General features: G+C 41.6%; 1 protein-coding gene and 1 pseudogene across 1 annotated transcript; one reads left to right on the top strand and one right to left on the bottom strand.

Annotated features, from left to right (window-relative positions):
• Positions 1 to 1,778: 1,778 nt before the first annotated feature.
• Positions 1,779 to 2,930, bottom strand: LOC139455942 (uncharacterized; annotated as a pseudogene).
• Positions 2,931 to 14,961: 12,031 nt separating this feature from the next.
• On the top strand, positions 14,962 to 16,224 carry LOC139455260 (uncharacterized). Its single transcript, XM_071236814.1, has one exon. The coding sequence runs from the start codon at positions 14,962 to 14,964 to the stop codon at positions 16,222 to 16,224; it is 1,263 nt and encodes a 420-aa protein (XP_071092915.1).
• Positions 16,225 to 18,045: the final 1,821 nt, after the last annotated feature.

Genomic DNA, 18,045 nt, shown 5'->3' with positions numbered 1-18,045 from the left:
AGAGAGACGTGGCAGAGACGATGAAGGGTGTGATGATAATTGAATACTAAATCAGAATGTCCAGATGACGTTCGGTGTTATTTTGGGTCATATATCTGGTGATCAGTGATTGGAGTGTTCTGTTAAAACGTTCCACATAATTACTTTTGATGTTTTCGTTGCAAGCTATGGAGAGTTTTATCTTTTCTTATTGTAAAAACGTCTTGAACACACCCTTAAATTCGCTTCCACCATCTACTCTCACTTTCTTGCGACGTCGCTGCTCGAGGATTTGTTTGAAAGCTTCCAAGACAGTTTCAGGTTTCTTATTGTCTAACAGAAGGACGAATGCAAAGCGACTGAATATGTCGATGGCTACCAGCAAGTATCTCACACCATCTTTCCACTTCATAAACCTAGACAGATCGACCAAATCCACATCAAACATTTCGTTGATAGAATTCACTCTGACTTTCATTCGTTTGAAACGGTATCTGACAGGTTTGTGTAAACTGTAAGCATCTTGATTATTGACCAATCGTTTGACACTGCTCGCAGGAACTTTCAATTGACCTTTTTGAGTTTACTCGGACCCCAAAATTCGCCGGATTTCTGGGGGTGAAATAATAATCTTCCAGTACTTTGTCAGAAGTTATCTCTCGAGAGCCCATCGTGTAATGATAGAAATATGAAGGATGATGTTTCGTTTTATATCATTGTCTATGTGTGTCTGTTCGCAGGTACCAACCAATGTTTGCAAGTTTCACTGCATGACATAATCACATTGTTGATGCAGACTTTCCTCCTGCCGTAAACCCTGGCACCACGACATAACTGAAAAAATTGTTGAAAACACCCTTAATCCCTAACTCATTCATTTACTATGTGTGTCTGAAGATGAAATACAAAACAAAAAACAAATTTTCAAAATAGATTTTTATTTTCAATCATAATTAAATAAATAAAAAACAAACAAACAAACAAAACACTCATTCAGTTAGTCCCTAGAAAACATCTCAACATTCAGCTGTCAATAGGTTTTGTTTTGTTTTTGTTTTGTTTTTAAATTTACATTCACATTCACATTTTGTCTATCATTAACATTTTCTCAACGCTTTCTTCAATCCCTCCTTCCATTGAGACGTTTTCAATTGAGAGTCATGATAGCCATTGCAACGATACGGGATCAAGTTAAAGTCACTCACATCTTGAAAACCTGGGTCTTCTAACAATAATTTTATCTAATGTTCGTCTTCGTTCTCCATCGTCTACGTCAAATAATGCCTTTCTAAAGTATTTCTCCACCAGTTGTTGTTCAGACATGTTACAGGTGTGGTCCCGTTCACCTTCTGCAGTCGTTTGATCATCTTGGTGAGTTGAAGACAGTAGCATAAAGTCAACAAGTTTTCAACGAGTTTCATCTTCTCCACCATGGCGACCTCGTCCGCAAAGAGTGCCCAGCGAGATTTTTTAATAATCTCTCACTTTATAACGTTAAAATGTCTTGAAACTTGCGCTTGGCGTTTTTCACGCATTCGTCACGATTCGGAAACTATTCATGAGATTGGTGAATGACTGCTTCGTTTAGGGTGTGTGGCATTTCCACAACCCCAAGTGACACTTGTGTATTGGATTACAATAGATAATTAATAGGTTTATTTGAGTGTGACATCACTGTCTTCTCCAAGAGGATTAAAGCAATCAGAGTTATGTCCCTTCCTCATGAGCTAATCAGAATGATGTCTCTTGATGCCGAAACAGTGGTATTTGGTAAAATGTGATAAAATCATCGTCACATTCTAAAAGTCTCTCATTTTCTCTCTTAGCTTCTGTTCTACTCGTTCTTTTCTACTTGAAGTAAAGACATGAGTGTTCAAGTAGTGTTCATTTTCATAGCATTTGATGTTAAGGAGTGCAAATGAAAGTCTGGATGATGATGTCATTTACTCTCTTTGCTTTTCGAGGATTAGCCTGTGAGACATTGTTGAGAGTGCATCATCGAAATAACTATCAACCCTCTCATCAGCACCCATCATCAGACACAGATGATGGACTTGATATGGATGATCGACTTCACATCTGTAACAGTCTTCATTGCACAATTCATTAACTTTGCTCTGAAGTTCATCCACATGAACAGATGTCATCACAGATTCAAACACTGAACATATGTGTTTCTTCAGGTTATGGTTTCTTTTGCGACGCCACCGTCATTGAAATAATAACTTCTTGGCTGGTCACAGAGGAGGGTCCCCGGTGAAGCAGACTCTCTGCTTCTGCTGCTCCATTCACCTGATGTCTCAGCATTCTTTCGAGACATTGAGAACCGGTAAGACAAGCTGCAAGGTGACTTCTTTGCAGAATTCTCCCTTGTTTCAGCACTTCTCCTTGGCTTCCAGTCACCCTGAATCAATACCTCATGAGATTTCCAATCATTCTGTTAGAGCAAAAAAAGAAATGTGTTAGTTATTAATTTTTTTCCCGTCATGCAAATTTTAGTTTATGTTATGCAACATTATGTTTTCTGACATATACATTTAGTTTCTAACATAAAAGTTTTGTTTCTGTCACATAAGTTTTAGTTTAAAAAACATTCATACAGAAGTTAACCAGCTATAAAATGTTATTTATTTTTTATAAGATAAGTGAATTAGAGTTTCTTTTTACATCATTTGTGAAAAAACATTTTGCATAAGAAATACCTTTTCACATATCAGGAATGACAGGGAATTGTTTAGAAATTTTCTTGAAATGAACGGGTTACAAAAGGTTCTAAATAGGATTAAATCCATAGGGTCGAGATTCGATGCCACCTGCCAACAGGTATCGCTAGTCATCTTGAGACGTTAAAGCCAATTTGGTCACTTTGTGTAGAGGGTGTTGTGAATGGATCAAATCTGATAATAAATGGCCATGTTTTGTTTGTGATTGAAAAGACACTCTTTAAACATGTGGTTACGGAGGTGTTTTTTCTTAAAGGTTTCTTGAATGCCTTTGGCAGTGTGTTTCTCGATCTGTTCACTGGGAGTTTTGTCAAATATAAAACTATAGTTTTTGGCTCGAAGTCGAACAAACTCTCTGATGGAACAACCACCAACTTCATCTTTCATCAGACCGATGACTTTGTGTCTTTACATGGAATGAAGCGGGTGATCTTTGGGATAGTTGGAGGTGTCAAAGAGATGAGAGTTAGCTAACATAAAGTCTTGAGGGTCACGAAGAGAAGTACCGACAGGAGACCAGATTTGATAAAACAAACTATCCGTATCTGTCATGAGAACCCTGACATGCTCGCTGGGATATTAATTTAAAATGACATTGTAATGGAAGTTGTTAAGAAATCTTTTGGCGTGTTCCAAAATGGTGAAGCCTACCTTTTCCATGCTCACCATGACCAAATTTTCTGAAAAAATATTGATGCTTTTGAAATTTGACTTTGCCGTAAATCTCCTCAGCCTTTCTTCAGTGGTGATTAATTCAATTTGCTTGTAATTTCTTACATTTTGCAACTGTTTGCCTTACACAGCATTTGAAAGCAATTTAAACACATCTTTGGAAAAGTCGTCCGTGGCTTCTTTACGCTTTTGAGTGTTAAAGGCGATGTAAGGTTTCATCCACTTTGACTGAGTAAATTTCAAAACTTTGTGATTTTTTTCAATTTCAAACCCTAGTTTTGCTGCAAAGTGGCGAAATAAATGACATAGTTTTGTTTGTCTTCCAGGGTGGTAAAAAGTTTGGTTCCCGTGTGCGTCTTCCTCCTGTTCTTCTTCCCTAACAGTCCTAACTCTGCGAGCAATTCTCGATGATAGGGGGACAAGTCTTCGAAAGGAATGCTTTCTTTGGTGGGAGCGAGGGGCAGTGACTGATGGACAGAGTGGACATCACATGGATATTCTAAATGCCTTATAAAATGTAACCCGCCTCACCTTCAGGGTCGAGTTGCAACCAATCGATAGCATCCATTTGTGTTTCGTCTACCCATTCAAAAATTACCTTGAGGTAAAGGACAACTCATGGCCGCAACATGCAGGTTGTTAATATCATAATACATAAGATAAGATTCGGGTTTGGACGGGTCGAAATCAGGCATGTGTTTATTGTTGGCTTGGGCATGATGATGATTGATACTAGCTACGCCCCCTCTCACCGCATTGGAGACAAAGTTGTACATGTCAGGATTGGTCATGAGATCTAGGGTCACCACTGTCATTAAAAGACATGCGTCCGTAGCCATCCCTTGGAGAGTAAAGTACTGATACGGATCCAGTTTGTTATAATTCAGACACATATCGCGAAAAGCTTCAAACACGTCGGTCAAAATCAAAGTGTCCACGGAAACGCACCGACTTGATGTTGAAAGTGTCCCAAATGTGTTTAGCAAAAGCATAGTCTTCTTCTGAAACAGTTTCTTCTGTTAATGACGAATAAAAATTCCCACGATTCGGAAAGTTTGTTTCGTCTAATTTTTTAAAACTGTCAACATATCCATAGAAATACGGGAGCTTTCTCGTTAACAAATCAACATGATCTGGATAATTTTTAGCCAAGTAAACAAATTCACTTTGACCTTTTTGTCTCAAATTGTTTGCCAAAGTTCGTGAACTGGTGTTCACAAAATTTGAAACTGTCTAAGAATCGCAACTGATCTATTTGAAACATGATGGAGTGTTCTGAATTTTGACATATGCACATCAGTTTTTGATCAACAATTAATTCTGCAGCCTGAAGAATCAAATGATTGTCTACCTTGAAGCATTGTGACAAATGACATCTACAAATTTGGCTTCGTTGTAGTTGACATTACAGAAATTGTAACACAGACCCCTGACTCGACCTGTTAAATGATCGTGATCGATGTGTCTCTCCACATCTCGTACTTCCTCTCCACATCTCGTACTTCCTCTCCACATAGATAGCAATGGCTTTCCTCATCTAAAGCTAGCTTTGCATGATTTGATCCTAATCTTCCAAAAGCTGTGTCATGAAATGGTGGGCAGTCTGTTCTCCGCTATAGGTTCTTAATGGAAAAGTGTACAGATCGAGTTCCCTGCATACGATTTGATAACTGTGACCACATGGAAGGTGCCCTTGAACATGTCGACTTATCCTCCGTGCTGCCTCATTATGTTCTAAAGGAGCCAAGACGGACTCAAAATCTGCATAGGTCACAAAGGGGACTTTGTTCATTTTAGCATACTGACCTACTCCAAATTTTCGATATGGTTTGTTTGGCTTGGGCATTTTAATTCATTGTGCTTTCTGGTGACAGTAGGGAAGATGCTTTGTCAAAGTGTCTTCAGAACTGAACGACCACAAACATTTTCGACAATTTAATTTGTTGTTACTGTCTTCAGCATTTCTGGCCAAAGCTGACAAACTTGAGATCAGAACATAATGAGACAGCAGAGGTTCGTCTTCCTCCTCTACTTATTGAGTTAACAGAAGGAGATCGATGTGACGATTTTGGGGTACTTCGGAAGTTACTGAACTGATTCGTAAAGGAAAGATGTCATGCTGTTGACTCTCATCTTCGTCAAAACCATAGACATTGATACTTACATTGTTTGTTTTTTCAAGTTTGGAAATATGACTGAGGCTCATGGGAAATGAACACCCTTTCAAGTCTAACTGGTGTATTTCATCTATGTAGTGACTCACTTGTTCTCTGACCAGATGGGGTTGAACAGGAAACAAATGAGCCAAGACACTATACACAAAACACATGTCATCGTCTGTGTTTCTAACGTTTAACAGGCAGCGCTTTTTCTCCAACGAAGGAGGTAGGGGGAGATACGAACTTCCGCAAAAAGGTTGAAATTTTACCACAGATAATTTAAAGCTCAAGACATTTTCAAAATTTAAGTTTGAACTATCCCCTTCGTAATTGTCCATCAGCTTCATTATTGTGTTTGTGGATTCAGTGTACAACATGTCCAAATCGTCAGCTAGTGTCGCTGGAGACATTTTCGTTCTAAAGTAAGGTTCATTAAATGAAGTCAGACCGTCTGAGTTGGTTTTGCTGAATCTAAATTGTGTACAAAGTCTCCATTTGATGGATCGTTTAGTTTCAAGTTCTCTTTTCAAATGATGTATTATGTCAGTTTGAATTTTCACAAAATAATAGTAAGGATCATTTCCTTATAATAAAATCAAATTCTTTCACATTCCCATTCCATGACTGTCTGGAGCATGACTGTTGATTGTCTACATTAGTTTTCCTACGGTTAGCTGCCCCTCCACAACTTTGCTGATGATTTGAATGTGATTGTCTTGTGTGTTTGTTGAGAGCTTTTAATGTGGGGAAGATTTCTGAACATACAAAACAAGTGAATGTTTGACAAGTAGATGCATTTTGTGTATTGTGTTGATGATGAGTTTGTCTATGTCTTAGCAAATTATCTCTGCGTGAAAAAGATGAGTGACAAATGTCACAGTCATAATTCCGTGGAAAAGGTCAACAGTTTCTCTGATGTCTAACAAGCGAATTTTTTTGACAAAACTCACACGTATACACAGATTCTGTAAATGGCTAGACATTTTTAAAAGATAACCTAACAAACAGTGTCCAGTTATATCTTTCTGAAATTATTGGAAAATAAAAAAATATATTGTTTTTGTCTTTCAAGACAATATAATGATTAGATGGGAGTTCAAAGTGTTCAACATAATCTCAACTACAACACATCTTGGAGAAATATTTACCATATTTTTAAATTTGTGCAAACAAGTATTAATCATAATATTCTAAAAATATTTCGTTACAATATGTATTCTTTATAATTGTGTATGAAACATTTTAAAAAGTTAAAACTCTTACCTTTACCTTATTTAAAACAACTTCTGAGTTCTGGTAAAGAGAAAAAGTTGATGGCATCCAAATAATCACAATGTACATTCACGAATCAAGAGAGATAGAATGTGAGGTTTTAGATTCCCATCTCTGGTATTTTTTATAATAAACTAAGTCATTCCAACCATGCAACAGACATGGGGCCGAGACTACATTAGCTATTCAAAACTTGCAACAGACCAGGACTATTGAGACAATAACTCAAAAGTTAATCGGTTCTTCCTTCTTAGTTTCAATGGAGTTCTCCTGTTTCTACTTGTAGTGTTGCACCTGTAACTAGTATAAGGGCTTTGTATTGTACCATGTCGAGGCGGCTCATCAAGACAGTGTTTGATGCCGAGTGAAAGGCCTCACAACCATAAACTATGTTTGATCTGATTAGTGATTTGTAGAGGTCCAACTGAGTGTCCCAAGATGTGCCTGAAATTTCCCTAAACGTTCCGGTATTTCAGGACATCTAGTTTCATGATATTCTGCGTGAGATGTGGATCTAGATCACACCTAGAAATTTTACGACCGCCTCCTCTGTTCAGTGGTAGATCGTCAAACTCGGGGGTTAAAAACTTATTGATACCCTGCCATTTTTAATTTCGTTTGGTATGATGTTGCCGGGGAACGAATTACCGATCTTTTGCTGCTCGGGAAGATGCTCTCGCCCGGACACTCTCCAAGGCATTAACATCACCAGGTCACAAGGTAAGTGACACTTTGTTTCTCTCTGTCTCTCCTCTCTGGATTATTCTGAACTGTCTTATTGGTATAACGTTCGTGCGTCTCGCCGAAGCCCCGGATTCGAATTCACGCTTGCTTTTTGGAGTGATTATATCGTTGCCAGGTATTTTTAAATGCTTCAAACATCAGTTCAGCATTGACAGAACCCGGTCTATACACAGGTGCATTTCCAATAACAGCTAGGTCAGCTCCACCGTATTTTTATAAAAAAGGTGCTTTAGAATATTACATTTAAAGCTGGGGATAACTACCAGTCTGCTACTGACGTGCCTCTTGAAGGATGTGAGTAGCAGATGGCAATGTCGGATGCGTGTCGTGCACATTGACGAGCATGGTATAAGGGGGACTACTGTTGTCAGCCTCCTTCATGAGGCTGATTAGCTGATTGTTTCAGTTGTTCGCCATGATACCGACGTTTTGTTTGTATGCTTGTTTGTTGTTTAACCCCGCACTCCGCAATATTCTAGCTATATGACGGTGGTCTGTAAATAATCGAGTCTGGACCAGACAATACAGTGATTGATATCATGAGGATCAATCTATACAATTGAGATATGATGACATGCATCAACCAAGTCAGCGTGCCTGACCACCCGATCCCGTAAGCCACCTCTTACGACAAGCATAGTCGCCTTTTACGGCAAACATGGGTTGCTGAAGACCTATTCTAAACCGGATCTTCACGGCACCCACGACACATAGCTATAATATTGCTGTTGTAAAAGTAAAAGTAAAAGAATAGACGCGGTAATAGAACTCCTTCAGATCTCCTTTTTTTGACATCAGGTGAGACAATATTCCCAAGGATGTTGTTGTTTATAATTGGGGGAATGATTTCCAGGAATGATTTAGTATTTCTTGTATTTCTGAGTTATTGTACAGGTTAAACTTTATTGACGTTGAATGGTCACTACATCAGTGTCAACATCAATTGTAGAAACACACCAAGACGATGTCAAATGTGGGTCATGTTAGTATGATATGTCATCATCTTATAGATCGGTAGTCTAAAATTTTGTTATTGCGTTCATCATTGTCTAAAACTGTCATTCCTCATAATTGAAGTCATCTTTGTATAACCTGTACAATGCTATTCCTAGAGTGTTACAAAGGGAGATAACTTCTGCTGTAGCTGAAAAGAGAAAAACGTCACCTTCATGTTGGAATATCGCCTATGCGTGTATACAAAGGACAGGATCTCATTGAAATGCTCAAATATGTGTTATTTTACTGGTTGCTTTGGTGGTTAGTGACATATTGATTATATAATATTTAGAAATGTTGTAAAATGATGAGTTTCTAATTTGTGTGGTTTAATGGAATTTTGAAAGGATAAAGCTATTACGAGGGCTGGTCAAAAAGTTCTAAGCCTGACTATCTTTCAACTATGGGCCATAACAAAGTGAAATAGTCAATGTATTACATTGTTTGAGTAGTTCAATGCAAGTGTATTTGGTCTGTTGAGGCCGTTTGAATGTTAATGACAGCACGTTGAACGTGACAGGGGTTCAAATGGACCCAGAAATGGAAAAGAACGAGTACCGAATTTTTTACGTTACAGAAAAGTACTCTCCAAGAAATTCATAACTGCATGCCACAAGTGTCTGGGGATCAGTACCCTAGCTATTCCAATGTCGAACGTTGGGCAGCTATGTTTAAGGCTGGAGGAACAAGCCTTGTTGATGACCCTAGGTATGGACGTCCCTCAACTTTCATCGATAAAGATTCAATCAAGGAGAAAATTTATACTGTAAGATAGATGTATTACCACAGGTCTAAGCTATGGATCCATTGAAACTTTTATGCATGAACATTCACATATGAATAAATGATCTGCTCGTTGGGTGACAAAGTTTCGAAATTCGGATCTTAAGGAAAAAATAACTGACATTGCCAGTGAAAATTTAGAGATAATTGAGGAGGATTTTGTAAAAACGCGATTAGTGATTGGTGATGCAACATGAGTCTAAAGTCAAAAGACAATTACCGGTGCCTACTATGCTGATTTCCTTCATCGCCCGAAAGATTCTATAAAAGAAAAGCGGTGAGGAATGCTGACTGCTGGAGTTCTACTATATCATGACAATGCCTCTTCTCACACCTCTCGACTTGCAAAAGTTTCTGTACGACAATGTGGGTTTGAAGAGTTTTCTCACCCTACATACAACCCAGACCTGGCACCAAGTGATTTGCACCTTTTTCATGAACTAAAAGAAGAGCTTCATGGAAAGCACTATGATGACAACGATAACCTCAAAGCTACCGTGAATGGGTTTTCAGGGTGGCTTCAGAAACTTTCTTCCTGGCTGAAATTGAAGAGCTTCACTTTCGATATGAGAAGTGATCCCTAAGTTAGAACAGGGCCTAAAAGAGGTACAGACGGTGCAGAGTCTTCAAGGTCAGCCAGCACGGATTGGCGGTCAACAAGATGGCGGCCATATTGAACCCGCAGAGAATGGTCAGGGTTCACCTACACCCATAGATCTTAGTCAGAAGCCACAAAATCTCGGAGGATTTCGGACTTTGTATGGATGGATTCTTCACACAGTGTGGAATCTTCGAGAAAGTCGGCTTGAGCAAGGTGTCACAAGACGTGGACGCGTGCGAGCATTCCTATCTTTGTAGGGATGATTTCCAGGAATGGAAATCGGTGCTTCTTAATGATCACGAGTACCGTTCTCGACTCGCCAAAGATGCTGTGGCATGCCTTCACAAGAGATCAGAGATTATATTTAACCAATCACAACGTAGATCGTGATCAGTGAGACAGCGAGAGCGAACCAGGCGTCAGTGTGTTAACGAACCTTGCAGGCAGAAGACACGGGTGATTATGCTCTGACAATTCAGTGACTTAATCTATGCCCTTTAGCTCAAAGTGTGTAGAATTACAGTTTGAGCTGGAATACCTACTCTCAGCGTGTACAATTACCGTTTGAGTGGTCATCAACATCCATCTGTTCTTTACCAAGAACAGAACAGGTGATCAACAACAGCCCCACCAGCCAAGGGGTACCAGCCAAGATGGCGGACGCTATGCTGCAATCAGCGGAGCACTCTCCCAGAGCTAGTGATGTACTCGGCAAAATCTTGGATGACATGAATGCTTCATCATCTAAAGGTGGACAAGAATGTCCAAAGCCACGTCCTAAAAGCGCTAAAAAGCGCTCCCTGACATTTAAGGAACAACCCAAATCCAGTTCCAAACAAGACAAAGAGGTTAGTTACTCGGCAGATAACCAGGCCATCAACGGCGAGTCTCCGACTACACCCTCCAATGAAAGTCAAGACTGGCTCCTAGCCCAAGTCATGCAACACAACATGAACACTCAGCAGCTGATATCCAGTATGACCATGAGCCATGAGTCCAGCAACGAGCTGTCTGACTGTGGCGTGAACGGCGCCATGGAAGACCTCTATGATGATGCCGACTCTAACGCGGTTGCAGCTGAAGAGGCTGCAGGTGCTCTGGGAACAGCAGATGACTCCACGCAAATGGATGAGAGCAGTGATCTCTGAGACTCCCTGCTTCAGGATTATACCAACGAAGATGTCTTAGGCCCACCTATACAACCAAAGTTGGCAGAGCCATTAACAATATGATGTTCAAGAAAATGCCTGAAGAAAAGTTGAAAGAGAAACTTTCAGTTTACAAGTCTCGCCACAACTGTGAGGTGGTGAAAACGAGAAACCCAGAAATCTGGACTAAGCTCAAATCACAAGAACGGGCAAATGACATAAAGATGCAGAAACTCCAAGCTCCTGTCCTTATCGCAGTTGTGCCATTGCTACACCTGGCCAGCGACCTGCTAAAAGTTAAGAACAAGGAAATGTCAGTGCAGCAATTAGACATCAAGCAACTGGCAAAACAGGCCACTGATGCCATTAGTCTGCTCGCTCACGTGAACACAGAGCTAAACTACCACCGAAGGGAAATGATCAGACCACATCTCAATAAGCAATTCCAGCAGTTGTGTTCACCTCAGACGCCTATGTCTACCCTGCTGTTTGGAGACAACTTGGCAGAAACGATCAAGTCAATGAGTATGACCAACAGATTGGCTCAACAACTCACCTACAGACAGCAGCGCCCAGCGCCATACCACAAGCCGTTTACTGCATATAAGACTCCCTCTTATGCAACCAGCCGTAACCATGGCAACCCGGTGAGAGGAAGGGTTTTTTTAGACAAGAATCGCCCCTTCCACAATGAGAAATTCGAAGGGGGGAGGCACTAACTGGTACCCCAAGAGAGGTGAGCACATTCAATATACCAAACAATGTATTTGTTGCGGGTAGACTACGATTTCACGTTCAGAGCTGGCAAGAACTATCTTTAGACCCGTTTATCTTGCAGACTGTAACTGGTTCTTACATAGACTTTACTTCGTTGCCCGTCCAGTCGCATATTCCCAAAGAAATTAGCTTCTCACCCCAAGAACATTTCATCATAGGTGGAGAAATTGCTAAACTTTTAGCTAAGGGAGTTATCGTTCCATCACGTCGTGAACATGGGGAATACATATCCACAATCTTCATTAGACTTAAGAAAAACGGGACATACAGACTTCTCCTGAATCTGAAGCAACTAAATGGAAATGTAGACTATGTCCATTTCAAGATGGAGAGCCTTACAGCTGCCCTCTCATTAGTGCGTAAGGACTGTTACATGGCATCGATAGATTTGAAAGATGCCTACTACACTGTGCCTGTTCATCCAAATCATCAGAAGTACCTTAAATTCTTCTGGCAAGTTCAGCTATACGAGTTTACTGTTCTGCCAAATGGACTTAGTTGTGCTCCTAGATACTTCACAAAATTACTTAGAGTGCCGTTTTCATTTCTGAGAACACCGAGACATACTAATGTCGGATATATTGATGATTCGTTCATCTTTGGTGATGATAAGAAAGAATGTTCAACGTTTGTTTCGGAAACTGCTGTCTTGTTCACCAAACTAGGCTTTGTTTTACACCCTGAAAAATCAGTACTGTCACCTACACAGGAAATCACTTTTCTTGGTTTTGTCATCAACTCGTCATCAATGACCGTTTCTCCAGTGCCATCTGAAGCTCAGTTCGTGAAACAAGCTTGTGAAGCATTACTCAAAAAACAGTTGTGTTCGAACTGGGAACTAGCCAAGGTGATTGGTTACATGGTACCGTGCTTCCCCGGAGTTCGATTACGCCCCCTTAACTTCCGTCGCCTTGACAACGGCAAGTCACTCGCTCTTCGAAACGCGAAAGGCAATTTTGACAAGGTATTGGAAGTCACCACAGATCAAACGGCTGATATACAATGGTGGGTAGATAATGTGTGTACAAGTAGCAAGCCGATAAGTGTCGCATCTCCGGTAATTACCCTGACCTCTGACGCGTCAGACACCGGATTGGGTGGGGCCCGCGGGAAACAGTCCACCGGCGGCCGGTGGTCACGTGATGAAACCGTTAAACATATAAACTACCTTGAGTTACTTGTGGCCTTCTTGACACTGCGGACATTCTGTTCCCTAGAATCCAGCCTTCATGTGAAAATAATGATTGACAATACCACGGCCATAACTTATATCAACAACATGGGTGGTAAGAAATCACAACTTGACAGCCTCGCAAGAGACACTTGGCTATGGTGTCTGCAGCGAGACATGTGGTTAAGTGCTTGCCATGTTCCGGGTAAAGACAATGTGATTGCGGATCAAGAATCTAGAATAATGAAAGACAATAGTGAGTGGTACATCGTTGATGAAGTGTTCAGTGAAATATGTATTTGGAAAACCTGACATAGATTTGTTTGCCTCAAGACTTAATACTAGACTTCGGAAATATGCTTCTTGGAAGCTAGACCCATATGCATGTGCTATTGAATCTTTTACGTTTGCAATACTTACTTCTACGCTTTCCCGCCTTTCAGCATTCTGAAAGCAGTAATAAAGAAAGTGGAAGAAGATGGTTCTCCCGACTCCTCAGACTCCTCATCCATCCACCGGTCATACTACCACCAGTCTCTCATATCCTACGCCACCCACACAATAAGGAGGCGAGACACTCTCTCGACAGAATGAAACTTGCAGTGTTACACGGAGAGGAGTTTCGGACAGAGCTGCCAGTGTTATCCTCCAATCCTGGCGCAAATCCACTAGAGACCAGTACTCCACATACATCAAGAGATGGGTTGCGTTTTGTAATCAAAGGGAAATTGATACGCTGTGTCCATCTGTGACCGAGGTGTTAGATTTTCTGACAGAGCTCTATGAGTTACACAACCTTGGTTACAGTGCACCTAACACAGCCAGATCCGCTCTGTCCTGTGTTATATCAGCAGATAACGTCACCATTGGATCTCATCCTCTCATTAACCGCTTCATGAAGGGAGTGTTTCAGGCTCGCCCCTCACTGCCCAGAAACTCAGTGACGTGGAATGCTAGTGTTGTTCTAAGTTATCTTAAAACATTGATGCCTTTGAAGGAACTGTCGTTGAAGATTTGACACTTAAAACTGTGACTTTGATTGCGCTATTGTCAGGGCAGAGACTCCAAACTGTTCATCTATTAGATGTTAGAGATATTAGCTTGTTCAGTAGTTGTTGTAAGTTCAGAGTTGGTAGCCTGATCAAACAGTCGAGACCTGGGTCGCACCAGGCGGAGATCACTCTGCCGGCATACACGCCGAACAGTAGTCTGTGTATCGTTAGGGTATTACGGGAATACCTTGTCAGAACAGCTCCCATGCGGAACGGTGAGAATCAGCTTTTTTCATAAGCTACACACAGCCACATAAGGCTGTAAGTAAAGATACCGTGTCACGCTGGATCAAGCAGGTGCTTCAGTTGAGTGGCATAGACATGAATACGTTCACGCCACACAGTATTAGAATGGCGTCGACTAGTGCCGTGTTACGACATTCTGTGCCGCTTCAGACTATACTGAAAACGGCAGGGTGGAGTAGTTCTGCGACTTTCTCCAAGTTCTACAACAAACCAGTTACTGACAATACGTTCGCATTTGCCATCCTCGACAATAGCTGAACTATTAAACTTTTATTTCAACCAATCACGTCGTAGTACATGATCACGTGAGATAGCGAAAGCGAGGTCAGAGTCAGTGCAATTAACGAGTTCCAAAGTTAGACACGGTTGATTTTACTTTGACAATTCGGGGTATAAATCTACGTCAATTTCCACTCATCGTGGTACAATTACCAGTTGAGTAGGGTTGTGAAGCCTCAAAGTGATACAATTATCATTTGAGGGTAGCAGTGGCCTGGTTGTGAACCAGCACGAGTCTCGACTAGAGAAGCCCTAGGGAGCGAGCCCACCCGCCCGCCATTATGGCATCGGAGAAGCTGCAATCAGCTGTAACCTCTCCGAACTGTGACCTAGTTGGAGAAATCCTCAAGGGGTCGGAGATGTCCAGATCTCAGTCTAGCTCTGGCCAGAGGACAAAATCTCAGAAATCTGCGTCCCGTCCAGAGTGTGGTGAGAAGCCTACAGACCCAGAGTCAAATACCAGTGGTATGCACAGCCGTGCGCGTGACAGTACCAATATGGCGGCGGATCGGCCCGCAGAGGAGAGGCCGTTAACACAGGAATATCTGCTCTCACAGATGATGGCTCAAAGTATGCACACTCAGCAACTGATTGTTGGAATGTCGACCTCAATATCTCAGTTTGGGGATACATTCACAAGGTTAATGCAAAATAATGTTGAGAAACGCCCAGCTCAAGATGTGCTCGATGCCTCCAGATTGTCGAAAACTCGGAGATCTGGTGACGATCCTTGTGTAGATGCTGGTGAAGTATCTGATCACAGTGAACATGAAGCAGACTTAGAGGATCTGTTTGATGATGCGCAGTCCACTCAGAACACTGTTCTTACTGCACGGTCCCTTCAGCACAGCCACACCTCAGCCCCTGATGTGTCTCAAGTCGTGTGTGACGACGTTGGTTCAGGTGACACAGCAGAAGATGGGGACATTCTTGATTCACTGTTGGAGGATTATTCTTGTGAGGGCCAAGTTGGGCCTCCTATCAATTCAAAACTAGCTGCTGCTATGAACAAGATGATGTTCCAGAAGATGGGTGATGAAAAATTCAAATCCAAAACTCAGGCCTATGACAGACCCACGAACTGTGATATGCTGCAAGCGAGCAAAGTCAACCCAGAAATCTGGGGCAGATTGCGGGCACACACCAGGTCTAATGACATCAAGATGCAGAAGCTTCAAACCTGCCTTATCACAGCTACAATGCCCATTTTACAACTGACTGACACATTGTTGAAAGTCAAGAATAAAGAACTTTCTCATGATAAGTTAAATGTGAATGCCCTTGCCAAGCTGGCAACGGATGCTGTCTCCCTCATATCCCATGCTAACACCGAACATAATCACCGCAGGCGTGAAATGCTGAAGCCTTGTTTAAACAAGCAATTCCAACAGCTCTGCTCGCCTCAGACGCCAATGTCCACTCTGTTATTTGGCGACAACCTGGCGGAGACCATAAAAGACATGAGTGCTACTAACTGCGTCAGCGGTCAGCTTACCACCGGCCAGCTTACCACCGGCCATGTGTTTTCCGGCCCACGACCCAACAGACCGTCAACTTCACGGCCTTCATTCACTTATCCCCCACATCGGCCTTCTCAAGGCAGAGGCAGGGGTTTTTTTTAGCGAAGGGTTATCAAAATTTCAAGAAGAAAAGGATGGATCAGGAGAGGAAATACTAGAGACTGATGCCCAGGAGGTAAGACGAGACACTGTCACACAAGATGTTTTCCAGGCGGGCAGACTCCAGTTTTTTCTCCCTGAATGGGAAAAACTTACATCTGACAGTTTTGTCTTACAAACTGTTACAGGTTGCTATATTGATTTTGATACGCTCCCGCAGCAATCCCAAATTCCTCGAGAAATAAGTTTTAATGACAGTGAACATTGCATTATTGCTAACGAAATTGCGAACTTAGAGAAGAAAGGAGTGGTACTCAAATCTCATCAAGAACATGGACAGTATGTGTCAACTATATTCATTCGCTTGAAGAAAGACGGTTCCTATCGCCTTATCCTGAATTTGAAACATTTGAATGAAAACATTGATTATGTTCATTTTAAGATGGAGAGTCTGTCCGCCGCCATCTCCTTAGTCAGGAAAGACTGCATTATAGCATCCACTGACTTAAAAGATGCGTATTACTCAGAGCCCATTCACCCAGATCACCAGAAATATTTGAAATTCACGTGGCAAGGACAACTGTATCAGTTTACTGCGCTTCCGAATGGACTTAGTTGTGTCCCCAGATACTTTACCAAGATTCTCAGAGCACCTTACTCATATCTACGGTCGAAAGGTCACATGAATGTTGGTTACATTGACGATTCGTTTATCTCGGGTGATGACAAAAGTGAGTGTAGAGCGTTTGTACAAGAAACAGCGGAACTGTTCACACGTCTCGGGTTTATCATACACCCAATGAAGTCGGTTATGATACCAACGCAGGAGATTGTGTTCTTGGGATTTGTTATCAACTCAGTCAAGATGAATGTTTCCCTCATGTGTGCGAAAGCTACCAAAATTCAGTCTCCGTGTATCAGGCTACGGAATAAGCAATTCATCACAATACGAGAATTAGCAGAAGTAGTGGGTAATCTTGTGGCAAGTTTCCCAGGCGTCAGGTTAGGACAGCTCTATTACCGCCAGTTGGATAACACCAAGTCCAGAGCAATGCGGGCGTCAAAAGGCAACTATGATTACATCATTTCTCTGCCGGACTGTGACAAGTCTGATTTGAATTGGTGGATTAATCATGTTCACACGGCGTGCAAACCTATTTCCGTTACTTACCCTCACGTCGGACGCATCAAACAGGGGGTGGAGGGGAGCCTGCAACGAACTGTCCACTGGGGGACACTGGTCACCTGATGAGGCGGAATTACACATCAACTACTTGGAGTTATTAGCGGCTTTCCTCACTCTGCATACTTACTGTACAAAGATGTCTAATTGCCACATCAAACTGTTGATTGATAATACAACAGCGGTTGCGTACGTGAACAACATGGATGGAAAGAAACCAACTTTGAACAAATTAGCCAGGGACTTATGGGAGTGTTGTTTGTATAAGAACATTTGGCTCAGCGCTGCACATCTTCCTGGTAAACAAAATACTGTTGCCGACCGAGCATCACGGGTGATCAAGGACAACACTGAATGGTTTATCGTGTCCGTGTTTTCAACAAAATTTGCCAAATTCTCGGTACACCTGACATAGACTTATTTGCGTCTAGGCTGAACTATAGACTTAAGAAGTATGTTTCTTGGCGACCAGATCCGGATGCATATGCAGTTGACGCATTTTCGATATCATGGACATCATATTTCATCTATGCATTTCCACCTTTCAGTCTGTTGAACACTGTACTGAAGAAGATAGAAGAAGACAAGTGCAGCGGTACACTGATTGCCCCAGTGTGGTCTACCCAGCCGTGGTTCCCTCG

The sequence above is a fragment of the Haliotis cracherodii genome, unplaced genomic scaffold (assembly GCF_022045235.1).
Source record: "Haliotis cracherodii isolate W230 unplaced genomic scaffold, xgHalCrac1.p SCAF_11, whole genome shotgun sequence".
NCBI classification, from domain to species: Eukaryota; Metazoa; Mollusca; class Gastropoda; order Lepetellida; family Haliotidae; genus Haliotis; species Haliotis cracherodii.
The sequence above is the reverse complement of the archived record's forward strand: the minus strand, read 5'-3'. Positions and strand labels throughout refer to the sequence as shown.

Excerpts from the sequence above, each read along its gene's own strand:
- LOC139455260 (XM_071236814.1), top strand. The coding sequence starts at position 14,962 with ATGTCCAGATCTCAGTCTAGCTCTGGCCAGAGGACAAAATCTCAGAAA.